General features: G+C 45.1%; 1 protein-coding gene across 1 annotated transcript in view; it reads right to left on the bottom strand.

Annotated features, from left to right (window-relative positions):
- CDH23 (cadherin-related 23) overlaps nucleotides 1-10,360 on the bottom strand; it is a 797,360-nt gene that overhangs the window by 17,755 nt on the left and 769,245 nt on the right. Inside the window, exons 55-57 of the mRNA XM_015422891.1 lie at nucleotides 8,595-8,724; nucleotides 3,626-3,889; nucleotides 2,463-2,624 (exon numbers count right to left, since the gene is read on the bottom strand). Coding sequence (XP_015278377.1) covers nucleotides 2,463-2,624; nucleotides 3,626-3,889; nucleotides 8,595-8,724 — 556 coding nt within the window. The remainder of the gene's footprint in view (nucleotides 1-2,462; nucleotides 2,625-3,625; nucleotides 3,890-8,594; nucleotides 8,725-10,360) is intronic.

Raw genomic sequence — 10,360 nt, forward strand, 5'->3', positions numbered from 1 at the left:
GAGTTTGCACCCCATCCCGTCAGGGAAGCATCCGTTGTAATGGTGACCTTGGGTGACGGAGGGTGGAAGGGCGCTCCCTGAAGGATATTTGAAGGGATAGTCCACCAAAGTAAAGAGTCCTGTATGCTGGGAAGAGGGGATAGGACGACATTGTGTGCATTTTTCGACAGGTCGTAGTTGCGGATAAACCAGAGCTGTAAAGGGCACATTTTGAGTCATGCATGTCTTCTAATCCAGTATTGTGCCGATATACTGTATTCACTGGACCGGACACAATTGAGACTTTGCCAATTGAGTCACAGGCCCAGATTCTCTACATATGGTCCAGTCGCCTTGTGGACACTCGAGCAGACGAAGGTTTTAGTCATGGTGTCTTTGCTGCCTGCAGAAGGACTGAAGACATGGGCAATGCCAAGGTGGAAGAGGTATCCAGCTGAACTATATCATAAAATGCATCTGTTGCCTGCGGATGTTGCTGGACGACAGAGAGGCCTAAAGAGTGGGTCATTCTTTTGACTAGATCTGTGTAAGATGTAAGGTTGTCGGAGGGAGATACGGGGGTAGGTCCTCAGCAACATCCTGGTTGGGAGATGTATGGTCTGGGGAGTATAAGCCTCAGAAGCCTCCGTATCTGAGTCCTCTTCTATGAAGTCAGAGGAGTCTTGTTGTGGTATTTGGACCGAAGTGTCCTGTTGATAAGTGATGGGTTTAGTTTGGACGACAACCGGGGTTGGAGTGACCGGAGGGTTTAGAGGACGACTTGGTTCCACAGTATGGTGTGAAGGATCGACTACAGGAGGACATGACAGAAATGCTGAAGGTCTCGACTTGTGGGGCGATCTCAACCTATGAACAGAGTGGGACGAATAGCGATCCCAATCAGAATAGCCCGCCGGAGTCAACCACGGCATGGATGGTCGATAAGCCCTGTACAAATACCTCAACTGTTGTTGATCCCACAACATTGGTGGTGGAGGGGGCAGGAAGACTCTTGGGGAGCGACTTCTGGACCGTGGACGTCTTGTTGACAAAGCAGTAGCCTGTCTGTGGGAGCCGTCCCTGTAGTCTTGGTTGTCGATGTCGACAGATTGAGTGACCGAACGTGGAGGGTGACGCTGCGTGTTGCATGAAGTATATCGGTGCCAACGTGGATCAATGTCGGGAGCTTCCGATACCGTCGATGTCGACGACGGGGAAGGAGACGGAGAAGGCTCTGCATCCATTTGATAACTTATGAGCTCTACTGTTTTGATGTCGGAGTAAGGACGCTCCATTTGTGGGATGGGGGAATCCAATAGTTGGATGGTCGGTATCGGTGGAGGGACTTGGGCCTCTGATATCGATACTGCCGTTGGAGTGGGAGGCACTTTAGGGGTATCACCCAGTGCAGACACCGCTTCCTTCCCCTTCTTTGCCGCCTTCAGGGACTTGGAGGTGCCCTTCTTCGCGGACTTATGATCCTTACTTGCCTTAACCTTCTTTTTGACTGGCGTGGAGCGGACGATTGTGCCTTCGATGCCGGGAGCTTCGGCATCGAACAGTCGACATCGGAGGCAGGCCTCGATGTCGGAGCTGTCGATTTAGACGGTCTCTCCTCCATTGCTGAGGCAGAGCAAGGGCCGATTCAAGCAGTGCCACTTTAAGGTGCGCAGCATGGTTTTTCGCATTTGATTGGAGAAACGCGCACAGTGACGACAGGACTCTGGCTGATGAGACTCCCCGAGGCAAAAAATGCAGAGGGTATGACGATCAGGAGGAGCATGTTTGCTGCCACAACCCTTGCACCTGTTGAAAAATCCCCACTTCTTCTCCATAAAAGAAGCGAAGAAGAAGAGGGAATGTTTGAGGGGGGGGTAGCCCGAAGGCCTGAGGTAAACTCCCCCTCAGCAGAAAATAAAGGTTTTTTTAAATTGTTTTTGAAGAACAACAAAAAATTAAAGTAAAACAAAGTTTGGAAATAATTCCTAAGAGCTGTGAGGCGAAAGCTAACAGCGAACCGATCGGACCGAGGAAGAAGAGGTCTTCTCAATGCGGCGGTAAGAAAGGAACTGGCAGGATGTCCGCGCCCACCCCTCTGGGCATGCGCTGTGGGGTTCCTGCACATGCCCGAGGGACTGGGTGCGAAAATCCGTTAAAAGAGCTTGGTACAGCTCCGATTGATCCAGCACGTGCGCACTAGATCCCATGGGTGTGAAGCACAGAGGCCACGTTGAAGATCGTCTGGATAAGATGAGGATGAAAGAAAGTGCCCTTAGTTACTGGAAGAGCAGCAACAAAGGTTTAAAGCATCTCTTCGCTGTTACAGACCAAAATAAAAGCAGGATGAACAGTCTATCAGCATCCATGTCTTGCCTTTATTAGATAAACAAAACAGGCATTACTTCACAGGCACAGGCACAAGGCAGTGAGAAACTGGCAGCTTAATAGACACAGATTTTATGAGGGGCCGCTGTAATGCTTACCAATGCTGAAGATGTTGGCTACCTCTTCAGAGTCGTTGGAGTGTTGTTTGATGTAGCGGATCCCCAAAATGCTGTACAAGACCAGGCTATTATTTCCTACATCAGCATCAAGTGCTGTAAGCTTGATAAGCTCAGAACCCACCTTGGCATCAGTTGCAACTCCTTTCAGAACAGGAAGGAAAATTAGTCACTCAGTTGAAATAACACAGAGGAATAGAAAAACCCTCTGGGGGGGAGTTTTAAATGTTTTTTAATTAAAATATTTTAAAACAATTAAAAATATTATTTGGCCCCTTGGGGCACTGGTACACTTCAGTAGAACTCATTAATTTTTTCAAATTAGAAGTCTGTTTCTTAATGTTGACCTCTAGGGAGCATTCCAGCATAAATCTGCTGGGTAGAGAGAAAAACTCTGAAAAAAATACATCCCCCCCCCCCCAACTTTTAAAAGATTAACAGCCCTGAAAGAAAAACTTGCCTATGCTTTCATTTTTTAAAAGTTGCCTTTTGCAGGCATGAACTACTACTCCAGCTTTAATATTTAATAACATATTAAAATATTGTTTACAAATATTTTTAAAGTACTGATTCTGTAGAAAAAAAGATTTACCCTTTTTAGTTATGCATATGGTTTTAACATAGAATTTCCAGTGATTCTTCGGCATGGCATCACTTCCATGTTTTCCCCTGGAAAGTGACATCACACCATTGCCGACAGCACTCCCCAGTGTCCTTGTCCTCCAGGTCTCCCACTGGTTGCCAAGCTCTGCCTGCAGACCCTACATCTAGGAAGCACCCACCTTGTGTCAGCAGGAGGCACTGCCCAGTGTGTGAAGGGTAATCTTTCTCCACAAGTTATAGTAAAATTTGCAAACCAGATTGGTGGCAGCAGGTGCCTGGTCTGCTTTGAGGGTTAACATGAGCAGACAGAAGGGAAGGGTAAGGCAGATTTGTTTGCCATATAGTGATGGGTGCCTCAGAACCCCTCCCCTTTCAAAAGCTCCCTGCTGTTGCTACAATTGTCTTCAGGAGACCAAGTTTCTGGCTGGAATCTTTTCCCAGGAAAACATTTCTCAGTGGATGGCAGTCTCATTCGACTCTTTAGTAAGAGAACTTTCAGAAAAGCAGCTTCCTGCTTAGACAGCCACATTGAAATACCTTACCTGCTGTATATTCTGACTTGGTGAACCGGGGAGGCTGGTCGTTAATATCATCCAGAAAGATCCGTACATCCTGCAAGGTAGGATCAGTGCTGAGGTCCATGGTTTGGAACCTGGCTGCACGGTGACCCCGAGGTGGTGCCCAGTTCTTATTACTAGACGCTTTCACTACGATAGAGTAGAAGGGTTCTTTCTCTCTGTCCATGTCTCGTAACACCTGCAACTTCCCTTCCCTACTCAGCTGGAAATTGTTCTCTTTGTTACCAGCTAGAAAAATAAAACATTTGTTGTATTTTAAAACTGTTCCATTCCATATCTGTATTAAAACACAGATGGGTACAGAAATTCCTCGAGTTCTTCCCCCTTTCATTCTCTAGTATCTAATAGCTTTGGGCTCTTTCTATCAAGTAGAAGGAGGCTGCTTGGGAGGGAAAGTAAAGCTTCTCAAGACAAGTAGAAACTATTTGGATAGGTCTAGTTGCTTGCTACTGTTCAGCCCCATGAAAGCAGCCGTGGTGTAGCAGTCAGAGCTTCAGACCAGGGTCTGGGAGACCTGCCATCAAATCACCATTGTGCCACAGAAGCTCACTAGGTGAGCTTGGGCCAGTCCCATACAGGATTGTTGTGAGGATAAAAGGGAGGAGAGGAGAAATCTGTAAGCAAGCTGCATTGGTCCTGTCATGATCTGGCCTGTGCCAGTACGGCCTAGCCAGCCTAAGAGGCCTGGGTGGCAGTAGGAGGCAGCTAGGCCTACAACTCTCAGAAGGCATTGGGAGAGTCAGAGAGGATTCTAAAGAGACCGTTGGAGTCGGTTGGGAAGACAGTCTGAGAGGAGACTGTGATAGTCTGGTGGGAGAAGGAATCTGAGCTGTTCGCTGAGGGAAAAGGGTGTCTTTCGTCTCTCTCTGCGGCCTGATCTTAGTGAGAGGCTGGGCTGGGAAGAGGAAGATCCCTCCGTCCTTCGTCTCTCTGCAACCTGATCTCAGTGAGAAGACAGGGTGGTCTGTGAGGAAAGGATCCCTCAGCGTGAGTGTTAGGCAGGCTGGGGGCCTGGAAGTAAAACAGTTAGGAGTAATAGACAGCTGCGTTAGGTTATGTTTATTTTTCCTTTCACACTGTTATACCCTTTTTAAGCACCTTGCCGTGTCTTGTTTTTCCCTGCCCCATTGTTGTTTTAATAAACCCTTTTTGTGTAATTATTTTCTCTGCCTGGGTCAATCACGCCTGCGTGTTCTCGGCTGAAAAGGGGCTTGGGAAGGTACCCTGGGCCTCCCAAGGGACCATAAATCCAGGGTGGTGGCGGCGAAACCCAAAGACCCCTCTGGGGTCATGACAGGTCCCCACTGGATTGAAAGGTGGGGTATAAATGAAGTAAATAAATAATAAATATAGCTGAAGATGGGAGGCAAATCAACAGGAGGTTGTTGAATGGCTGAGAAGGACAGAATGAGGCAGGGAAACGGCAGGGGTGGTGGTGGAGGCATGGGGCTGAACCCAGCTCAGGCCCATAATCAATATTAAATTATTTAAATACTGAAGTATTTATATTTCCAAGAACCGTTTGCCATCAACAGTCATGTGGTTTAAATCCCTCCCTGTATTAGTCTGAATCTCAGTCAAAAAAGATTTCATGAACTCCTTCACTGTGACAGAGTAAATATTTATTTTGTTTATGAAACTAAATACTTTCTTCCTTTCTCTCTTTTTCTCACAACTATTTGTTATAAGCCACCACAAGCTTTGCTTATCAAAGGTGGTGGGGTACAAATTTGATCAAACAAACAACTAAGCAACAAACCAAACAACTATCCTGTGATGTGGGTTAGGCTGAGAGGGTGTAACTGGCCCAAGGTCACATAGTGAGCTTCATCGCTAACTGAGGATGGGAACTGTGGTCTCTCCAATCTTAGACCAACACTCTAATAACTACACTGCTCACATACCAGGTACTCAGTATGAATCGCCAAATGCACCTCAGAATTCAGAATACCCAGCCTCCTTTAGGGAATCGCCAAATGCACCTCTGTTCTCCAGAGGCCAGGTCTATCAATATAGTGGGAAAGGGTGGTTAGATCTTTTCTCTGGAGGACAGGTCTACCAATATGGTGGAAAGGGGTAGCTGGCCTTGCTGGGTGGGTGGTAAAAAAATCTAAATAAATAAATAAATAGACCTGTTCTCCAGAGGCCAGGTTACCAATATAGTGGAAAGGGGTGGGTGAGATTTGACGTGATTCTGTTTTCTCTTATAATGTTTAAATTAATGTTAAAATATAGATTAAAATAATTTTAATGAATTTATTTTGAGATTTTTAAAAAGTTATGGAAGTAATCTAAAAAACTATGTGATAGTAAATGTAGACTCGCTCACAACTTTTAATGCTACTAGCTTTTTTCACTCACAAGGTAGAATCTGTGCACTGTAGGAGCTTAGAGGGAATATTGCGGCCATGCACGTGTCCCATTAGTAAATCAGTCTTCTGCCCAGGTTTTTAGCCACTTGTTAGCATAGCCTAAGGAGAACCTTGACTTTACCTTCTCCAAAGCAAGTAATTGCTGGCTCCTAAAATGGGATTCTTCAAAGGTAGTATTATCCACTGAATATCCTTTCACCCTATTATCTTTATAAAGATAGACAAGCAAAACCAGCCCTGTGACTCCTATGAACTTGCTAAGTTGCTACAAAGACAAAAAGTACTGACTGAACTTGAGAACTTGGCAGCCTGAGCAGCTTCATGATGCTACCTTGCAGCTAGGGCGGGAGTATTGACCCCACCGGGAAATACTGGAGGGCCTGGCCGCTGGAGTTTGTGTGTTGCTGTTGGGAAAGCCCGGCGGGGACCTGATTTCCACTGCCCTTCTGAAGTTTATGGTGCTGGGATAGGGAGATTGCCAGAAGTAGGGAAAGTGGAAATAGTGCTGGGAGGATATAGAAAAAAGTGAGGTGTCCCCCCACAAGTCCTTGCAGGTTCCCTACCATGCAAGTGGGCCTGGCCCAGTTGTAAGCAAGCAGACCCTCTCTCTTTACTGAGGGGTTATCTGGAAATGAGCACCCTTCATTTATAGCACCCCAGGAGTCCATATGCCAGTTTGGATTGAATGTACACAAGATGGATGCCAGGATGGCAAGTCTCACATACATGTCTAGGCAGGGACCCTGGAAAGGTGTAAGATCCTGGTCTGACCATGCTGCTACCTCTGCCTTCACCTTAAGGTCTGCATACGCTGGAACAATAGACTTGCCTCGCCCCAGAGCTATCCACCTGGGCTCTTAATCTTCCGTCCACTCACATTTCTCTCACAAAAGCATCCCCTAACATACAGGTTTCCTATCCCACACAAAAGAAGGGTCATCAAGTAGTATTTCTACTTTTTGATTAGTTTAATTAGAAAACCATTAGCACTCCAAATCATTTGTAGGAAGCATTCAGAGTTTCACCTCAAACCCTGTTTTACATCCAGAAATCCTCCCAACCATCTCCTGTTTCTTTGTCCATGCCCCCGGGTAGCATTTTGCCCTATAACTAGACATACACAGCTCCATTGCTGTGTGTCTTGTCTTGGGCGCCTAGTGACAACTCACCCCTAAATCCATTTGGGTCCTTCTGTGAGACACTGGTTCATTTCACAGCCTTTATCCGCAGATCTCTACTCTTCTGGACAGGTAGCTATCACCCCGATGAACACCCTCCTATTTCCCTCTCATTCCTATATTTCTATCAGCTTGTGTGTTTGCTTTCCAGTGTGCATTTATTTCCTATGCAGTTTTGTAGCTGTTAACAGCATACAGGGATCAGCCACGCCTGCTTTTACCAATAGGTGGTGTGGCAATTAACTCCCTTTCCCCCCTTTTATACTTAGTTAATGAGCATGCTCAGTGCTTGTAGCCTTCCCTAAAGGAGGCTGGGTATTCCCAGCAGCCAGCAGTTCAGCCTGGCCCAGAAAGAGGCAACATTTTGGGGAGAGGCCTATATAGACTTTGCTGTGTTAAGGCCTGCCTTGAATTATTGCAGGTAAATCCTGGAGTCAACTGAGAAGAGCTGCAGCATCCCAAGTACAGCCTGGAAACCTCATATGCTGTTCCAGTATCTGTGAACTTACAACATATGGACCTACAATATATGTATTATTTATGTGCTTAGTATTTTTTCTCTTCTGTGCATCCTTGTGGATGCTGAAGATATCTGTACTCAGTAATATCCTGAAGATTCATTGCTATGAAGTAATAGCAACCAACCAGAAGTGAATGAGGATTTATATGAAAACCTCCATGCTTTGTTTATATAAAGAGTTTATTTTAAATGTTAAAGTGCATTGGTTGTATTGCCTCTTTTATGTCTGTGTTTAAGTACATGTGTAATAACAACAGTTACATATTCTTAATAACCATAGGTGGGAGTTCTGCTGTCAAAACCGACTGAACCTGCCCACTCTCCCTGCATATATTAAAAGATCCCTGTAAACACTGGTAGCCAATTTCGCTAGATTACCCCCCTCTCACAAGCTCTGTCTGCTTGCTAATTCTCCCAACAAAAAAAAGGAGACAGCCCTTTTTGGGCAACACATAGCATTTGGGGTAACACAGTGGCCAGTACCATATAACTGAGCCATAGTTTCCCCAGGTAGAGGATGCTGGGTAGGAGGAGAGAAAGCTGAAGATGGTGGGGGGGGGCAGATAAAGGTAGGTTGGCTGTGAAGGAGAAAAGAAAACAGGAAAAGGGGAGAGGCTATGGGGGCGTTCAGGAAAGGGCAAGAGAAAATAGTGCAGGAGGGGAAAATGAGATACCCCTGGCAAGTCCTTGCAGGTCTCCTGCTTGTCTGCTACTAAAACTCCTCTTTATCACTTCTATGTTTCTCTGTCTCTCTTTTTCAGGCATTTCTTAAACATACTTCTAAACCAGTTTTCAAACCACACAATGTCATCCTCATGTCATCACACAGGCATCAAACAACAGGAAAGATGTGTGAAGGTTACCTGCAATGAAGTAATAGACAATGGCATTGGAGCCTTCATCAGCATCCACTGCTCCAGTGACATTCCCCACAACAGTGCCAGGACGTGAGTGTTCAGGAACAGAAAGAACCTGGTATGGGGGACTTCCTCTCTGAAGATCAGATCATGGAAAAGAGAGAGAAGGTGAGTTATAGGGCAGTAAATATAAAATCACATGATGTCACAGAGAAAAATACTAAACAATGTGCAGTACTATCCACTACAAATGAGGTAATATGTACACAGCAAAATTATCTAGTCATAAATCATTAGCAGTTATAACTCAAACATTTTAAAAATTGCAAACATCTTAAAATTTAAAATCACAAACATTTCAAAATCATAAAATTTGCAACAATTCCTTAAAAGAAGCAAGAACTCCTGCCCTTATCTTAATTATCTTTTTCTTTCTGAGAGTGGTTTAATTCATCCAGGTTTTTCAAAGAGTAAAAAAGCAGGTTGCTTACCAGTAACTGGTGATCTTCGAGTGGTCATCTGTGCATTCACACCACCCGCCCTCCTTCCCTGCTGTTGTCAGCTTCTACATTTTTCATAGGGGTTGATTTGCAGCGGTTTGTAGGAACTGGCGGGATGTCCATGCCCACCCCTCTGGGCATACGCGGTGGGGTTCCTGCGCATGTCCGAGGGACTGGGCGCGAAAATCCGTTAAAAGAGCTGGCTACAGCACCAATCGATCCAGTGCGTGCGCACTAGATCCCATGGGTGTGAATGCACAGATGACCACTCGAAGATCACCAGTTACTGGTAAGCAACCTGCTTTTTTACTCTTTGAAAAACCTGGATGAATTAAACCACTCTCAGAAAGAAAAAGATAATTAAGATAAGGGCAGGAGTTCTTGCTTCTTTTAAGGAATTGTTGCAAATTTTATGATTTTGAAATGTTTGTGATTTTAAATTTTAAGATGTTTGCAATTTTTAAAATGTTTGAGTTATAACTGCTAATGATTTATGACTAGATAATTTTGCTGTGTACATATTACCTCATTTGTAGTGGATAGTACTGCACATTGTTTAGTATTTTTCTCTGTGACATCATGTGATTTTATATTTACTGCCCTATAACTCACCTTCTCTCTCTTTTCCATGATCTGATCTTCAGAGAGGAAGTCCCCCATACCAGGTTCTTTCTGTTCCTGAACACTCACGTCCTGGCACTGTTGTGGGGAATGTCACTGGAGCAGTGGATGCTGATGAAGGCTCCAATGCCATTGTCTATTACTTCATTGCAGGTAACCTTCACACATCTTTCCTGTTGTTTGATGCCTGTGTGATGACATGAGGATGACATTGTGTGGTTTGAAAACTGGTTTAGAAGTATGTTTAAGAAATGCCTGAAAAAGAGAGACAGAGAAACATAGAAGTGATAAAGAGGAGTTTTAGTAGCAGACAAGCAGGAGACCTGCAAGGACTTGCCAGGGGTATCTCATTTTCCCCTCCTGCACTATTTTCTCTTTCTCTCCCCCTGACAACAACTGTGTCCTCTCACCTTTCCCTGCCTCCTTCTCAGCTGTTCACCTACCTTCTATCTGCCTCCCTGTACAGAGATTAGCCCACCCAGTCCAGTCCAGGGATGAGAGGGAATCCTGTACTTTTCAGTACATTAAAAAACAAACCACGAGATGGTCTATATCCTCTCTGGTTTTCAGAACAATATGCCACCAGAATCTCTTTTCAATAGTCCCTGCTTTTCCTAAGGGAGAGATTCCAAACCCTTAGTTGGCATCTGG

The sequence above is a fragment of the Gekko japonicus genome, unplaced genomic scaffold, assembly GCF_001447785.1.
Source record: "Gekko japonicus isolate JY-2015 unplaced genomic scaffold, Gekko_japonicus_V1.1 scaffold49, whole genome shotgun sequence".
NCBI lineage: Eukaryota > Metazoa > Chordata > Lepidosauria > Squamata > Gekkonidae > Gekko > Gekko japonicus.